General features: G+C 35.8%; 5 protein-coding genes across 13 annotated transcripts in view; 2 read left to right on the top strand and 3 right to left on the bottom strand.

Annotated features, from left to right (window-relative positions):
- Positions 1–553: 553 nt before the first annotated feature.
- Positions 554–4,539, bottom strand: LOC136340349 (lysyl oxidase homolog 2-like). 3 transcript variants are annotated; one of them, XM_066284399.1, is made up of 8 exons: positions 4,432–4,450; positions 2,859–3,061; positions 2,117–2,266; positions 1,882–2,056; positions 1,674–1,831; positions 1,428–1,622; positions 1,143–1,380; positions 554–1,077 (listed from the first exon to the last, which is right to left on the bottom strand). In XM_066284399.1, the coding sequence occupies exons 2-8, from the start codon at positions 3,040–3,042 to the stop codon at positions 702–704; spliced, it is 1,476 nt and encodes a 491-aa protein (XP_066140496.1). In that variant the 5' UTR covers positions 3,043–3,061; positions 4,432–4,450; the 3' UTR covers positions 554–701. The 3 variants fall into 3 exon arrangements, with proteins under 3 accessions (XP_066140496.1, XP_066140480.1, XP_066140486.1); XM_066284383.1 differs by having other exon boundaries at positions 1,882–2,266; positions 4,432–4,539; XM_066284389.1 differs by lacking the exon at positions 4,432–4,450 and adding an exon at positions 4,339–4,351 and having other exon boundaries at positions 1,882–2,266.
- On the top strand, positions 4,415–6,774 carry Mlc2 (myosin light chain 2). The gene is made up of 4 exons (XM_066284493.1): positions 4,415–4,517; positions 5,839–5,997; positions 6,059–6,342; positions 6,403–6,774. The coding sequence occupies exons 1-4, from the start codon at positions 4,515–4,517 to the stop codon at positions 6,566–6,568; spliced, it is 612 nt and encodes a 203-aa protein (XP_066140590.1). The 5' UTR covers positions 4,415–4,514; the 3' UTR covers positions 6,569–6,774.
- A 488-nt stretch (positions 6,775–7,262) lies between these two features.
- Positions 7,263–11,867, bottom strand: Gprk2 (G protein-coupled receptor kinase 2). The gene is made up of 10 exons (XM_066284308.1): positions 11,455–11,867; positions 9,848–9,939; positions 9,607–9,786; positions 9,187–9,477; positions 8,533–8,838; positions 8,342–8,483; positions 8,052–8,214; positions 7,806–7,995; positions 7,487–7,750; positions 7,263–7,435 (listed from the first exon to the last, which is right to left on the bottom strand). The coding sequence occupies exons 1-10, from the start codon at positions 11,504–11,506 to the stop codon at positions 7,370–7,372; spliced, it is 1,746 nt and encodes a 581-aa protein (XP_066140405.1). The 5' UTR covers positions 11,507–11,867; the 3' UTR covers positions 7,263–7,369.
- An 886-nt stretch (positions 11,868–12,753) lies between these two features.
- On the top strand, positions 12,754–15,890 carry LOC136340416 (vesicular integral-membrane protein VIP36). The gene is made up of 6 exons (XM_066284480.1): positions 12,754–13,136; positions 13,530–13,645; positions 13,706–13,903; positions 13,955–14,117; positions 14,181–14,347; positions 15,506–15,890. The coding sequence occupies exons 1-6, from the start codon at positions 13,013–13,015 to the stop codon at positions 15,716–15,718; spliced, it is 981 nt and encodes a 326-aa protein (XP_066140577.1). The 5' UTR covers positions 12,754–13,012; the 3' UTR covers positions 15,719–15,890.
- Positions 15,891–15,951: 61 nt separating this feature from the next.
- Positions 15,952–18,223, bottom strand: part of LOC136340372 (5-hydroxytryptamine receptor 1-like) — a 145,439-nt gene continuing 143,167 nt past the window's right edge. For all 7 annotated transcript variants that reach the window (XM_066284424.1, XM_066284468.1, XM_066284437.1 and 4 more), the window contains 3 exons: positions 16,564–16,885; positions 16,193–16,515; positions 15,952–16,139 (listed from right to left, as the gene is read on the bottom strand). In XM_066284424.1, coding sequence (XP_066140521.1) covers positions 16,223–16,515; positions 16,564–16,885 — 615 coding nt within the window. In that variant the 3' untranslated portion in view covers positions 15,952–16,139; positions 16,193–16,222. The remainder of the gene's footprint in view (positions 16,140–16,192; positions 16,516–16,563; positions 16,886–18,223) is intronic.

Below are 18,223 nucleotides of genomic sequence, written 5' to 3'. Positions count from 1 at the left end.
AGTCAGCGCAAGCTTAAGTTTTAGAACAACTTCGTGCTCTGCTTTTTTCCTTATTTGGTGTCACCATTTCGAAGATCTCTATACTGTTCATTTTTTTACGGGACACGGTTTATTATTGATAGGAATATACTTCTAATAAGATTATGGTCGATCAGCTTGCAAGGAGCTTCGTGTGAAGGTCGTTTCTAAAACACCCAACTGTGTGGCTGTTTCTGCACAAGTTTAGCGTCGATCAGCCTCAATGATTTTAGTCAGGACAGTCTTCGGTCTTCCACTTTGAGGTTTCTCCATAAAAGAGCATCCTCCTCAAAAACCTGACGCATTTTATGTTTTAGCCCTAGTTTATGTTCGTAAAGCAAAAGTGGACGAATTTGCGTCTCTGGGGCGATAATCGTAATAATTTTCCTTGGGATTTAGAATATCAACTGGTTTAAGTTTGAATGGTCTTGTTTACGAACAAATAAAGCATATATTAATACTATATAAAGCTGATTTATCATAATGGTATAAGAATTGGAGGTGTGTGGAAGTGGAGATTAAAAAAACGACAGGATTTTTGCAGTACCTGGTCAAATGGATACTAACAGCATCTGGTTTATTTCGATAATCAGGTATTGACATTATTTATTACCAGTTAATCAAATTCCAAAACTATTCGAGTTCTTTTCGTCGAGTTCCGGAAATTAGAGGAGGGAAATTCATTATGGAAGTTCCAAAACGCAATTCCTAATAGATCCAAAGGAAGATGTGTACACAAAATCGCACAAAGCAGCGTTGTTGTGATACTGCATCTCTCCGATTTTATATTCAGGATTGACTGCCACTTTAATCTTGTAAGTACCCGGTTCCAGGTCTGAAATATCCACCCATTGACAATCCACTGTATGTTTGTATATATCTGAACAATTAACTGTGATTCCTTGATCGCCGAAATTGGCGCAAGCATATTTAGGCTCTACTCCAGGAAGACATTGATTATCTTCTAAGCAAAAAGAAGCCTTGTGGCCTTCGGCCACTCTTTTGCCCATTGAGTCAAATATGTCGAATGTGGCGAAGATCTCCATGCTGTGATAATGCCTGGCAAAGGGCGAGAAAACCCTTTGATGTAAAATAGAGAATTTTTTAGTAAGTTTCAAACTTACATATGGCACATATGCCACTCCCACAAATGTTTTGGAATTAAAGGTCTGAAATCAGCATTTCCAGCGTTTAATATTCGAGCAGTAAATCTTAGCAATCTACGAGTCTCCAGGTGCCAGGCATCATTTTCTTTCTGAATTTGGTAGGCGGATGAAGCGGCACAATTCTCTTCCATGGCACATTGTAGGAAGAACATTTGTAGGTCTTGCAGGTAAGCCGATCTCACTAGCTCATCCTGGTCTACGATCATTTTAAATTGTGTCGTGAAACAATTTTAAATGATTTACCTATTACTAAATCAGCCAAGGCTTTAGTACACGAGACTGCTGCCACTTCATTTTCTTCACATGTTCTTGTAAAAGACGCGTCATGAGTGCAATGAGAAAATGAAGTTTCGTTGCCTAAGCATTGCACTCCTATTAGACTAGTTTTGGAGAGTTTACCACCGAAGAATGTGGTTTGAATAGCGTCAGCTGCGTAACCTAAATTAGAATTATGTATTAAGCCAGGAAGGTCCTTGGTTACGAGCCTACCTAAAAGCAAGGTCTTGCAGACCACCAGAGCTTCTTTAAAGGACCATCCTTCAGCACAAATAACATCCCAATCACCCTGGCTATTCAAAACTTCTACCCTGCCTTCAGTTGGTGTTCTGCCCCCTCGAAGCCTGACCCCAACAGCTTTAACGGGCACTCTATTTAGCAGAAGTGAAGTGCACTAGGTGCAACTTTTATTGATAAATACCGTTTTGTTTGTTTTTTGATATTCCTATTTGTTAAAGATTCCTCTTTGACATCAATGCAAATTACGCCTGCAGCTTCAGAATCCTTGCAGTCACTTTTGCCCCAACCATCAAATCTGCATTCGGCCAATTCCGTTTCGTTTCCATCGCAGAATACGTTGTCCATTAAGAATTTTCCTAAAAGTAGTTTTTGATGCATATTAAAGCTGCTTGTGTAGTGTAGTGTGAATTTTGTACTTTTGGATTTTCCGAAGTAGCTATTGCTGCTAGGGGTGATGTTCTGACTGTGGTACCCCAGCTGTTTGCAGACCACTGAAGCTTCAGCCAAGTCCCACTCGTCATCGCAAACTGCGCCCCATTTTCCTTTATAGAGGATTTCTACATTTCCTGGTGAAAGTATAAATTAAGGAAAATCGTGAGCTGTCTGATCCTGTTCGTAATGTTTTTTAAACTTGGCAATATAGATTTGATACAGATAGTGGCTTAGTGTCTACTTTTTAAAAAATAATTGTTCAGTGATGTACTTGTAACTCGATTAAAATATTCAGGATAAAAATATTTTTTTAATAGTTAATATTCGATTCTGCTCACTGTCAAGGCCTGACTACTTTAATAAGTAGGTATTATCCATGAAAACGTTAAAATAAAGTCTGAGTTTTGATCAGTTTAGTGGTTTTTATGGAAACCATTTTCGATGTAAAGTACCCACTACGTCGATCTACAATCTCTTCAACTATAGTTCAGAAAGTTTCGGTTTAAATTGAGATGTTTCTGCACTACATTTGAAAATGGCGTAGCGGCCTTCTGATAATCTCAGAAAAATGGTTCAGTATATGGGTTATCTGATTAAAACAATTAATCACCATAAGGATCTAAGTAGTTCCACTAGGCACGTGTCTCTCATTTGGAGATTTCGGAGAAAGTCCATAAATTTTGCCCATTGCAGCCGTTTTCAACAATTAAAACGCAAATATCCTACCTTCATATTCGCCCCTTCCCCCAACCAGCCTCACTCCCCCGTCGACTTTCCTCAATCGTTTCAGGTGTTTTCTAATCAAAATAGTTTTATTCTTACTCAAGTAGTCCTCGTTGGAGTGGGCCGACGCCGTGGCGCAAACACAAGTTAAAAATAAAAATAGGTCTAGGTACCTGACATTCAACATTTCGGATGATCAGATCGCACTAAAATTTAAAAAATAGGTCTAAATTTCCTCACAATGCCTCGACTGGGAATTGATTAATTAGATATTCTAATAATTGGTAACTATGCCAAAATCTGCATATGTAGGTTAATGGTGCTGAGGATTGTTATAATTAAGCTAATCAGGGATCGCCCTTCGCGATGTCAGAATTTGAGTGCAATTACTCTTTTTTTAAACTAAAATGAATACCCAAAACCTTCAATTTATTCATTTGGTTTCCTAAACTGAGTAAAAATTTAAACGTAATTCTTTTGATTTTCAGTTTCAAAGATCATGGTTAGGGCGCCCCGTGTAAATCAATTCATGAATTATGTAGAAAAGTATTTTTGATTTTTTATAATAATAATATGTAAACGTGCCTGTAAGCACAGTACCGCCAGTACTTACTTTATTAGCATGTTTTATTACGACATCTCTATGGCTTACAAGGTGTGCCATCGTTTCTGCATTGTGATTATATATGTAGATATTCTCGCTATTTGAAAATAGATTTTCAGAGATAGTCGAGGTGGTGATTATTCTAAAATTTGTTCAAATGTCGCAAACTTCACTATTTTTAAACCTATGAAAATTGCCCAAAATTCCCAATACTTTTTACTGTGAGACAAAAATTTTAAACTAGAAAATTTGATAAAACGTATATTGTTATGTCCTAATTGTATCTGTACGGAGTTGGAATTTTTAGATCTTATTTTGGAAGAGCTTCTCATTTACAAATTATCTTTTTTCAACCGGTCCCTTCACATATATTTTCCTCGGCTATGCAAAGAGCTGCGGGCTCAGTTAAATTAGATCAATGTTGCACAATTCAGAGCACTATGCAGTGCAGTGCGAAGTTTGTTGTATTCCGACTATTTCCGAAAAAATCAGGAAAAATCCGAATTAAAAAAATTAATGTTTTCTGGATTTATTTGTTGGTATAAATAAAAATAATTGATATTATGTCAAAGGAATTTTTAGCTTTCCGTAATTTTAGTTCTAAAATCTGTCGTTTCGGTTTTCGGTAACTGTTATCTCGATCGTGCTGTATATATTAACTATTTTCCAAAAAGGGGAAATTGACGATCACAATGGATGGGTCCGAGTGATTTTCTAAAAACCTGTTAGGTACCTGATTTGATATCTATTTTTTCCCTAATTTAACTGCTCGGTCATTGTATGCGTATATTAATTTATGAATTATGGATTATATAATATATTTCAATACTCATTTCAATAATTATCTTCATCTCATTCTCGCAAAACTAGACCACATACCTCTAAATCAACGGTAAATACTGGAACGCGAGAATATCGAGATCATCTATTTTGAGCACTTACTTTTAAGGTTTGCGCGAAATCAACACTCACCCAGTCCGAAGTTATTTAAGTCAGTTCGGTTCCCAAAATTTCTTCAGTCGCGGGTGTTACTGAGAGAACAAACATCTACGACCATGGTAAGTAGACCTAATCCAGTACCACACGCAAATCTGGATTGAAGCTATTGCTGGATACTGTGCTTATTTTTGTGAAAAAACAGTGTTTGTGATAACGGTTGTGATTATAAGTGATGTTGGGCACTTGTAGTGTTAATCGTAAGAAAATGTCACATTAAGTCGATGTTCATACTCCCTGATGCGGATTCATTTTAATTGACTAGATGACGTTTCTTTTGAATATTATTTTCCTCTTGAATTGATTTATGATTAGAGGCTTACAGGTATCCCAGCAATATGCGCGATCTACGAGCAAAAAAATTATTATTTATTATTTAAACAAAAAATATGTTTCAAAATTGATGGTTATATAAGAGTTCGCACAAGTGAAAGGTACCACCCATGTAACTTATGTAATCAAAAATGTTCTAAACATGTGAAAAATATAAGATCATGCCATGGCTGTACAATTTAAAAATGTACTTAAACTTTCGTACAAAAATCAATTATCTTTATTTTTAGATTTTTTAACAATTATTTACAGGGTGGGAACAACTTTTAATTTGATGCATTACATGCCCCATGTAATTTTTAAATTACATAACATCTGGTCCTTTTACCCGCGCCACTCTGTATATAGGTAGATCTCAATATGTAGCAATTTCTTATAGCACTATAGTATTATGTAATATGCCTCAAATTTTATCATCCGAATCTAATTTCTCATGTCTCTAAAAATAAGTTCGTAAATGTGCTTTCTTCGTATATTTTCTGTTGGAGCTGGGACTTCGACAATTTAACCTGGTGTCTAAAAATAAACGTTTTGCGGTTGAAATCTGGCACTTCTCCATTTTCTAAATTTAGCAGATTGTAACGTAACAATCGATCAGAATTCATCGGCAAAGAATCTTAGGATAAACTTTTAGATGCACGATTCATTGAACCATTTTGAAAAAATTGTAAATAATTTTCTAAGTAATTTATACAGTTCAAAGCTGGTAGTGACTACAATTAAATATCCATTATAGCTATTGATGTAATCTGTTAGGAAATGCATAGTTTGGAGTACCGAATGAGACTCTGGAGGACGAGTGTAGCGAATTTCCCCAATGTGACATGCATTACACAAAATAACATTTCTAAATGACATTAATATACTATTTTTCCTAATTTTACCGTAAAACCAAGGAATCCTGTAACATATCAAACTAAGCGGACAATTTTAGCCATCAAAATTCGCGCAGAATCGTGCTCTCATAGTCCAGTTCATTCACATAAGTAGCAAAATAGAAGCACTGAAAGAGCAAAATACAATAATTAAACTATTTTTTTACAATTTTAGGCGGACAAAGAAAAGAAGGTTAAGAAGAAGAAGAAGGAAGAAACCGCAGAGGCGCCTGCCGCCGCCCCAGCCCCAGCTGCTGAAACTCGCACATCCTCTAAAGGTTCCTCAAAGAGGGCCAAACGTTCCGGCTCCAATGTGTTCTCTATGTTCTCCCAGGTATACCCATTTATTCACTTTCTTTAAAAATAAATGTTAAATCTTCATATTTATTTTACAGGCTCAAGTGGCCGAGTTCAAAGAAGCCTTCCAATTGATGGACCATGACAAAGACGGTATCATCAGCAAAGAGGACTTGAGGGCCACTTTCGACGCTGTCGGTAAAATCGCCAGCGAGAAGGAGTTGGACGAGATGGTCCGCGAAGCACCTGGACCAATCAATCTGACTCAACTTTTGGGTCTCTTTGGTGCCCGTATGGCCGATTCCGGAGGTAGCGACGACGACGAAGTCGTTGCTGCGGCCTTCAGGTCGTTTGACGAGAACGGATCCATCGACAGCGAAAAGTACATTTCCGTTTTCAATCAGACCCTTCAAAATTAATGCGCGTTTCTTTTGATACACAGATTCAGGCATGCCCTGATGACCTGGGGTGATAAGTTCAGCTCCAAGGAAGTCGATGACGCTTTTGATGCCCTCGACATCGATGACGCCGGCAGGATTGACACCCAATCCGTCATCACCCTCCTCACTGCCGCCGCCGAAGATGAAGGAGAAGGCGAAGGAGCTTAAACGCTTTCAATTCTTTGATACTCTACCACTTAAAACCCGCGAACATCTGTGTCACGTGACACTATTGGAGCTCTTCATTAGACCAATGTTATTAATTGAAGTGAGATGTGCACAACTCCATGCTGTGGGCTGACTCTTAGATCTTGTTGGCCTTAATTTTAATAAGTTATTGATTAATTTCCAAATAAACATTTACGTTTCCTATTCTTCGGCCTTTTTAATTTAATGACATCGCATTATATTCCTCTTTTAATATTTTAGTAAATAACACTAATTTTAAAACATATTTGTTTGTAAAAACTTTGTTCTAACGACCTTAATGACACTCCCTCAACCAACTAAAGAAAAAAATTTAGGAAAACTGTCGATAGAACAAACAGCAAATGTAGACATTCCTACGACATAAAATAACTATTGCGCACGTTTTTGAAATGTACAACAAAACGAATTCAACCTTTTATAATATTTTCACAGTAAACTGACGACCTTCGTTTTCGACGTAGTGTGAGGAATTAATTTAACCCGTATATTAAATCCAAGAATTGCGTGGAAGCAGATAGAAAAGCGTTATAGAACTTTAATGATACATAAAATGTTACTTTTTGAGGTAAAAGATTGGAGTGAACGTTGGTGCCGAGTTAGCGAATGAAAAACTATGAGATTTTTTTGTTGATAATCAAAAGATACAAAAGCATTCCTTTATATACAAATTTAATGGTGGTTTAGATAGAAAGACAATGATGAACAAAGGAACTACACAAAATCAAAAGCACTATGGTAGATAAACAATGATGAAAACCTCTATGACACTGATGAGAGTAGCGACGCATTGATAGGTACTGGCTGATTACGTGGAATTTGTTTCTTCTGCAAATATAAACACATCACCCTGAAAATTTGTACTTATAACCAACTTGCCTTCCGTCGGAATGGAAAACAGTCCCCACTTTGAGCTTGTGGAGCCGGTTCCAGCACGAGATCCGGAGACCTCGTATTGTTTGGACCGAAAACGTTCAATTGCCGGTAACTATCGGTCTCAATAATCTCAGTTTGCCACGGGATCGAGACACAACCCGTGTTGAATTTCGAGTAAAATGTAGAGTCGTTTTCATCTATATTAACGCCCTTGACTGTCGAAAACTGTTCGATATCCAAGACGTCTTTGGCATAGACGGCATGAGGCTGGAATTCCGAAATACACTGTAATAATTGCGTGGAACAAATCTTGTGAACTTACATCAGGTACAAAAGGGGGATCAACGACCCCGGCTTCCAACCGTCTCCAGTTGATCGACTGGAAGAAAGGGTGTTGTTTAACTAAGCGAGCTCCGTGGCGATCCGACTTGCCACCCAACCGGTCCGCTGCGATCTTAGTAAGTAATTGTTGGCAAAAAAGTTTTGAGTCTTCACTAAATTTATTTGAGTATCTAATGAGGAAAAATTATGAATTATGCCTGGAAAATACGGAGTCAATTCTTGTTACCTTTCAGGTTCTAATTTGACCCTTCTGTCCACCTCTTCCCGCTTTACTTTCTCTCTGCGAGCCCTGAACGGTGCTTGTCCCTCGAGCATCTCGTACACCAAACAACCAAAACTAAACCAATCAGGACTGAAACTGTAACGTTCATTGTCGATCACCTCCGGTGCTAAAGAAGGAAACGGTGACGTTAATAAATTCAGATAATTTTGAATCATTTGCTAGCTTTATGCACAGAATTTAATTAAGCTTAAATTAAACTAAAGCACCTAAATACTTTACTTCAAGCGTATTACCCATATAGCCTACAGTCCCGACTCTACCGCGCACCGACTCTCCTTCAGGCAAGACTATGGCCAATCCCAAGTCAGAAATGCGCACGTGGCCATGATCATCTAACAGTATGTTCTCAGGTTTACAGTCCCGGTAAACTATACCCTAAGACAGAATTTGAGGGTATCATAATAATTTTAATAAAATCACTAACCTGTTTGTGTAAATGCTCGAGACCACATACCACCTCCGCCGCATAGAACCTTGTACGGTTAATGTCCAAACCAGGCTCACTGCCCATATTGTAAATGTGAAACTTCAAATCACCCCCGCTCATTATCGTCAATACGAGACATAGTGCGTCCTTCGTCTCGTAAGCATAAGTTAAATTAACTACAAACCGCGAATTTATTTTTTCGAGTATTTGCTTTTCGATCAGAACCATGGCTTCCCCTTTGCGTTTTTTGATGCGTTTCTTTTCCAGTTTTTTGCATGCGTACATTTTACCAGTGGCACGAACCTGAAGTTCCAAAGAAATATATAGGGTGTTTCCTAAACATGCGGTAAAATTTTAAGGGGATATTACTTGGCTCAAAATAAGTAAAAAAGCTCCTAGAAATGTTAAAAGAAAACTCTGAATTCCACAACAAGTCGAGATTATTTATAAGTTGGAATAGCATAGAGAGGGTTGTTCAACAGTATGTTCAAGTAGCATTTCCTGATTACTATAGGAGCTAGAAAAAAATATTTAATACAAAAGTTGTAGTGACTAAAAAATTATTGATAAGTATATAGGGTTGCTCATAAATAGCGTGAATAATATGTGTTATCAACAATGTTTTTAATAATTTGACCATACAACATGTACCTGACAAGCGCAAACTTCTCCAAAACCCCCTTTGCCTAACACTCTATACATCCTAAACGTCTTATGAGTTACAGGTTGAGATTCGAGCCATTTCCATTGCAAATAGCGATGGAAAAACATTGATTTCGTAAATTCTTTGAAAGGTTCACCGGCCAAAAATGTGCGAACCGATTGAACAAGGCTGTAAAATAGATCTTTGTTTGGACCATTGTCAAGTTGTTCTCCTTCAATAAACAACCGTTCACTATCTGAGATTAACATTGCCTTTCGGTGCTCAGGATTTTCTAAAAACTGTTACGAAAGATTTATATTAGTTAACCATATCAGTAAGAGTTTTAAAAGTTTCTCATCAACTGGGAAACAAGTTGTAAATAAAAAAATACTCTCTTGGTCATTAAAACTTTTGCATGCTTTTCTTACTTGTTTGATAACAGAAACCAATTCGTGTCTCTGATCGTCAGTCTCGACTTCATACTGTGCGGCCAAGTTTAATAGCAGGAAGCAGCGATGATAGTCAATACCCTTTAATTCGCACCATTCTCCAAACAATGCTTTCCCGATTGGTTGTTGTTCAATCACATATTCATATCGAACGTCTAGGTAGTAGAAAAGTGGTAACACATTTTCAGGCTCTAAGAAAATGATCCTACATCTTACCTAGTTTATTTATTAATTCCAAACATTGGGATATATGAGGAAATTGCAGGATTTTCTTCCACTTTTTACTTTTACCCTTGTTGTTGTCAGATCCACCTAAAATTTTTGTTTAGTTAACTTTCATCTCTAGAAATGTTTTTTTTCTCTCTTTAGAAATAGGTTCAGTTACGGTAAAGTATGATGAATATTGTCTTTTATGTTCATAGAAAGAAATAGTTTTTGACCGAATAGTCCAAAGTGATTATTAGCCACCTTAAACTGTAATGAGTAATAACTATTTAAATGGTGTAAAATTGCTATATATATACTATGTAACAAAAGTTCTTTTGACTTTAATTGCAAATGATTAAAAGCAGGAGAAATTGTCACATTTTTTTACAAAAAGTAGAAAGTCTACTGTATATTATTCAACAATGAACATTAAAATTATAGTAATTGTTTTTTACAACATGTCTGATTCAAATACTACAATACATATCCTATAAGATAGACAGACAAATTTCAAACTCTTATGGCGATGTCTCACTTTTACCTGAATTACTCTTGAAACTGAACAGCTTTCAATGCTTTTTGTTTCAGGACAGTTCCTAACACCTAAGGGAGACAATGCAGAACATCAAAGTGGGAACGTGCATTAAGAAACAAGCAAATCCTAGTTGAGCTTAGAAATGCAATGGAATGTCATGAGGGATTCAAATTTGAATGTTCCTCACAAGTGTTCATTTCAACAAATTATAACAAATAAATATTTAAATCAGTTCCAGACATGCAGTTACATTTTCAAGATTAGCCAGACATTTGTTTTCATAGAACACAAATTTTAGATATTTCTGGGTATGTGAAAGTGCCACAATAAATATTTCTATTTTTCATATCAAGATAGAAAGATTGCATAGCCTTTATCTATAAACTGAAAATAGTGTGTAGATTGCAAATTTATTGTACTTATAGCCATGTACAACAACCAATTTTAAGTACACATCAAGTCAAGGTTCAATATCATTTGTGATTTAAGAATCAGGTTAGGTAACCCAAACTAATTTTAAGTGTAAGTATACTTAAAAATTGCTTGGGACAAGAAATTTTTAGGAATTAGACTTTCGTTAATAGTAATGATGAAACTCTTGTCTTATTTTAGACAACTTAATATATGGCAACACAGTTGAATAGTTTCTGCTTGAGAAATATTCAATCCAGGGCCAAATTATTAAATCCTTATAAACTTTAGCAGTGCCATAAAGTTCTCATTAAATTGAAGCAATGGCAGGAGACTGGTAGGCATCAGGATTGGTTTCTTTTGACATTTGTTAAGTCATGATCAACGGATTGTGAACATTTTCTCTTTTTGATACATCTTGTTGTTTTGTATAATTATCCCAATAGTAAGGGATGATCACACATTTTGATTCAAAATCACAGCATAAAAGAAAGCTGCTCTGGTACCTCAGATTGGTAGGGTCTTTCCTTCTTGCGTTAATGAACTTAAATAAGAGCAAACCCACAGATGTTTGCAACTTGAAATTCTCTGCTTCCTTGAAATCTATATACCTGGGTCTGGTATTTTACCGGCACATCAATAATTTAGGCCTCAGTGAAAGAAGAATGACCTACCTTCCCTAGCCTTCAGATAGACAGTGTTGGCGACAATATTTTCCAGTTCCATTAGTTCCAGCGTGGTTACAGATTGATTTAGCAATTGCTAAGCTAAAATTGATTCTCAAATTCGGTGGATCGCATTGGGATTTCAGTCTGGAACATCCTTCACACAACGAGAACGGTTTGTTTTGGTTGGGTTCATTCAAGTGGGTAAACTTGTGACGCAGAAACTCTGTTTACGAACCCAACATACATGCGTTACTCAGGATTTTATGAAAACGCTGCGTTAGAGGTTGAAAAGAGCTCTAAAATGCCTAAAACTGGAGAATACTGAGATTTTTTGTAAATAGTTCTATATAAAGGGCGTGTCTATTACACGAGCCCTATGTTACACCGAACGCTTAATTTGTAAACACCGCAATTTGAGTACGCACGCGGGACGTCAGACTATTTTACAGTCATTACAGTCACGGAGAATTGCGGAACATTCAAAGTCGTCATGTTGGATGTTCCAGTTACTCATAGCGGCTTCTCTGTAAGAATAATTACAACTCACCGGGTGTGAGTGTTTTATGACGTGGGAATAATGCTTATTATACAGCTTATTTTTAACAAAATAAAGTCATATAAATTTTAAAACTGCTCTTTTCAAATCCCATATAACAAAAATTTAGATACACCATGTGAAGGAGCCTAAAATTTGTTATCAGATAACGTTAACGTTGTTTGATAACAAAAGTAGAAGTGTTTAAAATCACAAATTGCTTTTTTTTGTATTTTATTACTCATATTTCTCTTAGAGGAAAAGCATATCTAATGTGTAGTCTTTTAGAATAATAAGAAACTGTATAATATTTTTTGCGTGATTTTCATCATAACATTTCATGTACTAAAATTCCAAAAACTTTTTTCTTTCAGGTTTTGTTAAATTTTACATCAGAAAAATAAATATTTATCTGGCATTATATTGTCTATTAAATCGAAAGATTTTTTAATTCAAACACGTTGTCCAGTTTTGACTGCCATTAATAAATATTACAAAACATTATCAATCTAACTGCTGAAATTCTTCACTTTACTGGCATCCAGAATTATTAAGGGGTCGACCTTATTTGATTGAAAAGGTGCAATCAGAAAGTGGATAAATTTACGAATCTTAATTACATTTTATTCTGCGACGTAGGATTTTTTTGAAAATGACCCCGTTGACATTGCTATGTTCCATGATCCATAGTCAATATGATTTGTGACTGTGTCTGTGACTGATGTTTGTTGACATAATCGATATCAATGACACCTGTCCGCCTGTCATTAGTTACTGTTCCTCTATTTTTTAAGCACACGTTGTGCGGACGTTTAAGAACTTCCGATATTTCAACCCAAATCGCCGAATCCTGAAGCAAGCAAACGGACTTCATTTAACATACTCAATTCATAAAAGACCAGAGAGTTTACAGCTTTCTCCCTTATTCCAGAAAAATCAACTGGTACCTGAAAAGTCTAATCTCCAGCGAAAATTCACACAGCTCCACTTAAATTCATAATTATAATACAGATCATCTCTTCAAGCACAATGATTTTCAATATTTCGTCGAAATGTTTCCTTAGCCTCATTTGCATGATTCAAATAGTAAAGGCAGTGTGGAACACTAAAGAATTTATGAAAAGAGAACATGCCCTTGTCAGGCCTTATTATGGTAAGTACTGCAGTATATGACTGTCATATCCTATCTGAACTATATTTTTGCACTTACCTCAAAATCTCTAGGTCATTTTAATCGCTTTCAATTTCACCTTTATTGCCTATTTATACAATCCCAGTAGACAGAAAATTCCAATAAGCCGATAACATATTAGTTTTAAAAAGGGTTCTTAAGGCAATGGAATGTCTAGGAGTTGTTGGAAAAAATCAGTCTATCTTTCAGACCCATTTCAAAAATTTTGGTACCGATGACTTCTCCCAATGCATCTATTGTCAATTTTTTTTGTCTATAGGCCTACCATATTAAAGTTTTTCTTTGTTGACTTAATTGCGATGTAGTTATCTCCATTGTTTTTTACTTATTGATCTTGAAAACATTGCTTTTTAGGGTCAGGAATAGATATCCCATATTGGCAATTCACTGGCAGCACTATAGTAACTCCTAATTATGTAAGGCTAACCCCAGATTTACAAAGTAAGCAAGGTGCAATATGGAATTCCGTTGTATGTATGCATTTCATGTGTACAGAGAGCTAGTTTCTCCCTATAATGCAAGTTTTATAGCCTGTGGCAAATAGAAACTGGAATCTACAAATTCAGTTTAAAGTCCATGGTAAAGGTAAAGAGTTATTTGGGGATGGAATGGCAATTTGGTACACCAAAGACAAATTACTTGATGGGCCAGTATTTGGTAGTGCTGACTACTTCCAAGGGTTGGCAATTATTTTAGATACATATAGTAATCATAATGGACCACACAATGTAAGACAATTCAAGTTAAATTATATACATACTAAAGATATATTCCAATAGCATCAACATCCATTCATTTCTGCCATGGTTAATAATGGCACTATGCATTATGACCATGACCGAGATGGTACTCATACCCAACTGGCAGCGTGTGATGCCAAATTTAGAAATCTCAATCATGACACGCATATTGCCATAAAATATGAGAATGATGTTTTAACAGGTTGGCGATTCTTCTTGATATAAGTTGAATTTCAACTTTGATTTATAAATCTTCTGATTTTAGTGTCCACAGACATAGAAAATAAGAAAGCATGGAAAGAGTGCTTTAAAGTTGAAGGAATCCATTTGCCTACAGGGTATTATCTAGGAGCATCAGCGACTACGGGAGATTTGTCAGATAACCATGATATAATTTCAATAAGGCTGTTTGACTTGGATTTACCTGATGATGTAAGTTTAAGTATATAGTTACTCAAAAAAGTATCCGTACAGCCGAAAAAAAAATTCTGTAAACCGAAACTCAATTTGCGTAATTGAGCAACTTTTGAAAATTTAACTTTTAGAGTGCTTTCCACCGTTTAAAAAAAACTTCGTTTTGAAAACTTCTTGTGCGGTGGAAATTTTTCAGTGTGGTTTTAACATCCTTGTAGAGGGGATTTTTCTTTATATATCCTGAAAATTTGATCAAAATCGAACAACAAATAAGGGCGTTGCAGCTTTTTAAAGTCGTCAAAAATGTCAAAGTTTCGTCATTTTGCGCGAAAATCGTCACTCTTTGACGTTTTTGAAAGGCTGCAACTCCCTTATTTGTTGTTCGATTTTGATCAAATTTTCAGGATATATGAAGAAAAATCCCCTCTACAAGAATGTTAAAACCACATTGAAAAATTTCCATCGCACAAGAAGTTTTCAAAACGGAGTTTTTTTTTAACGCTGGAAACCACTCTAAAAGTTAAATTTTCAAAAGTTGTTCAATTATGCAAAGTGAGTTTCGGTTTGAATTTTCATTATACAAAATTTGAACAAAATCAGTCAAAAGTTACGGTTTACAGAATTTTTTTTCGGCTGTACGGATACTTTTTTGAGTGACTGTATATGTGGAGCAGTAATTTTTTGCTGAATGCCTGAAATTGTTACTTCGCCAAAAAAAACTAAAAATCCACATAAGCATTTTTCCAACAAAGCAAATCCTAAATAACAATGATAATTAACTGGTATATCTTGTAAAACGCAAATTAGCTTCTTATACAAAGCTTATAGGTCCGCGGTTCATAATATTTAAGGACTCCACACCTCCTCAGATATCCACAAACTTCATGTACAAAAGTCGCTATGTTGTAAATTTGTATTTTTTCGTTATTTAGAAGCCTTTGTAGCAACAACAAAACCCAATTTCCAATATCAATGCCAAACCCAAATCCTACCGCAGTTTTATTTTTTTGTTTACTAACAAATTCAACATTAAACAAAAATATCATTATATCGTTATATCATTTTGATATTGTGAAGAAAAAACCCCAGAGAATTTAAGAGGAAAACATGCTGCAAATAAAATCTCAGGGTACATTTCCAATTGCATTTTAAAGAAGAATTTTTATTATGTTTTAGCCCCGTTCTAATGAAGATCGGTCGCAGATTATGCCCTCAGCAATGTACTTCAACCCTCCGAGAAAACACGTCGACGATCCAAACCAATCTTTGTCAGGAGTGAAAATATTTCTTATGATGCTGCTAGGGAGTATAGTGATTGTGGCTTGTGCAGTTTTAGGTGTTATGTTTTACCAAAAGCAAAGCGAGAAAAACCGGAAGAGATTTTACTAAGCAATATTGCCTCATAGCGTTTTTCACTGGTCACACCAGAGTACTGCGAAGTTATCTCAATGCACCACCCTAATGAGGCCAGTGAAAAACAATTATTATTTATATGTGTATTGTTTTTTGGTGTGTATATTTTTTACGAGACTGTGGATGAATTATAAATACTATAAAATCATTTACCATCTTTATTTTCTCTTTGTGACGAAGGAAAAATAAACACATAAAGACGCAGAAAATGGCTCTGACTAGAAGTGTGTATTTGATTAATATGTACATTTAGTTCCTAAAAAAAGTCGATTGTCTTAATCCTTAAGAAGTATAAAATCTTTTAAATATTTAGGATTCACAAGTTTACAAAAAAAAATAGTTGAAGAAACCGTTTTTAGTTCAAGTTGTCCCTAGGTAGATTTGCTGGAGAAACAACCTGCAACAAACAATTAGTTATACCTTTTGTTGGTTATTGTGAATAAGATAAACCTGTGTTGAAGCTCCATTAAAAGTCGATAATCACAAAAAAGATTCTCGAGCAGCAGTCGTCTCAGTCTCGGACACCTTAATTTCCTCCCCTTCAGCCTCAATGTATTCGACGCCCTCTTCGTATTCTAAATGGTACCTATTGGGATGTTGCTCGGGGTCACCATATTGACTGTGGTAAAAGTCTTCACGCATCATATGATTCAAACTACCACATCGAAAGTACAATATTGCCTTAAACGGCTTGCGGAAGTCACGGTTCAGGGTAGCATAGATTACTGGGTTGAAGAGGCTGTTCGCATAACCCAACCAAAGGAATATGCTACCTGCAAATAAACACTTAATTTTTTCAGACTTCAAAGCGAAATTTTTACCTAAAGTATTGAGAACTGTAGTGGTTTCAGAGAGGAACGGTCGGACGAGCGCCAGCACAAAGAAAGGAAGCCAACAGAATATAAAGGCGCTCATGATGATCCCCAAGGTAGTACTGGCTTTACGCTCTTTGGCTAGTTGGAACCTCAGCTTCTTTTGGTTCGACGTTGTCGACGGAGAAGATTTGATGACGGCCGAGAGGATGCTTGCTTTTGGGTGCTTCAACTTCGACGTTTGTTTTGATATGGAGGAAAGCATGGGGCACTGCGATTCGTTACTGTGTCGTGTTTTGAAGCAACGACCCATTGTGGGATCAAGACTGCACTGTAAAGGATAAACATTTAATTATTAAATAGGTAATTAGCAAACAAATGTGGGTAAATTCGAAGTACGGCGAGTTTGTAAATTTGAATTTCGCAAATCCAACCTTGAAATTATTTGCTATTAAGCTACTATTTATAGCTTTTCTTATAAAGTTCGTATAAAGTCCGTTATATTTACCATATAGGTCAGAATGTTCTTTCATGAGCGTCCACCAGATAGACAAGAAAGACCTGTTCTTAAGAATATTTTTCTTACCTATATGGTGAATGCATTATTATCCTGTAAAAAGTTCTTTCATTGAATATTTTGATCGAAAATTCCAAATCGAAAGAAATAGTTACTGTGAAATGATTCACGCAGAGTCTAAACGCAATTTTTTCCAACCATTTTATTATTTTTTACGTGTTTCTTGTTGACAATTCATTTTAGGCCTTCATTATACCGATGATGATCATACTAATAGAAATATGTCTATAGGGGATACTGCAATTTTATGTTTGTAGGATTGGTTGATTTTATAGATGAAGAAGGAAAAGCTAATAAAGAAAATGCTGTTGAATGCGTCCTATACTCAAAAGAGGGTAAAAGAAACAGATCTAGTTGCTGTTAATATTAATAGTATTCCATTGTCTACCTTATGTTCAAAGGGCAAACACGAAGTGCTTTAGAATACTTTTGCATAAAATAAGAGACCGTGGTTGTACGTCTGACGAGAAGAAACATGTCAAAAAGGTTTTGTCGGCGTAAAGACGCTGGCAAAAACTTGCAGCTTAAGGAAACGTTTCTGAGGAGTAAAGCGTTTTTGTTTTGCATTAAAAGATGTTAATCAAAGGAAGACGTATTCCAGCAAAGCATTTTGTCTGAAACTGTTTTAGTACGTTTTACAATGTTTTTGCTGTTTTGATTTATCAGTTTACGTTGAGCAATATTTAATGTACTGGAAAGTGGATTTTCAACAAAACTAATCAAAAATGTTTTCATTGAAATGGTTTTTGTTATGTCAGGGTGCTGCCGGTCTTTGTAGGAAGTTTACTGTAGGAAATCACAATTTCGGAATCGGCAAAGGTGTTTAGATTCCTAAAATATGGAAATGTAAAGTATTACGAATTTTTTGTGCTGAAACCTCGAAATTTCTAGCAGATATTTCGTCCTACAGCATAATCGAACTTGAATGTTGTGTAGTGTGTCGTGTTCATTTAACAGTCTTTTGATGCCCGGGCAGTAGAGTAACCCTTTTACCTGGTTAATAGGCATTAAAAGGTTTTCCATCGCTGCAAATTTGATAGATAAGCGACAGTAAAAGTTTTTTGCTGCCAAGTAAAAAATTCCAAATGTGTA

Source organism: Euwallacea fornicatus, chromosome 1 (assembly GCF_040115645.1).
Source record: "Euwallacea fornicatus isolate EFF26 chromosome 1, ASM4011564v1, whole genome shotgun sequence".
Lineage (NCBI taxonomy): Eukaryota > Metazoa > Arthropoda > Insecta > Coleoptera > Curculionidae > Euwallacea > Euwallacea fornicatus.
This window is presented reverse-complemented; position numbering and strand designations above follow the sequence as displayed.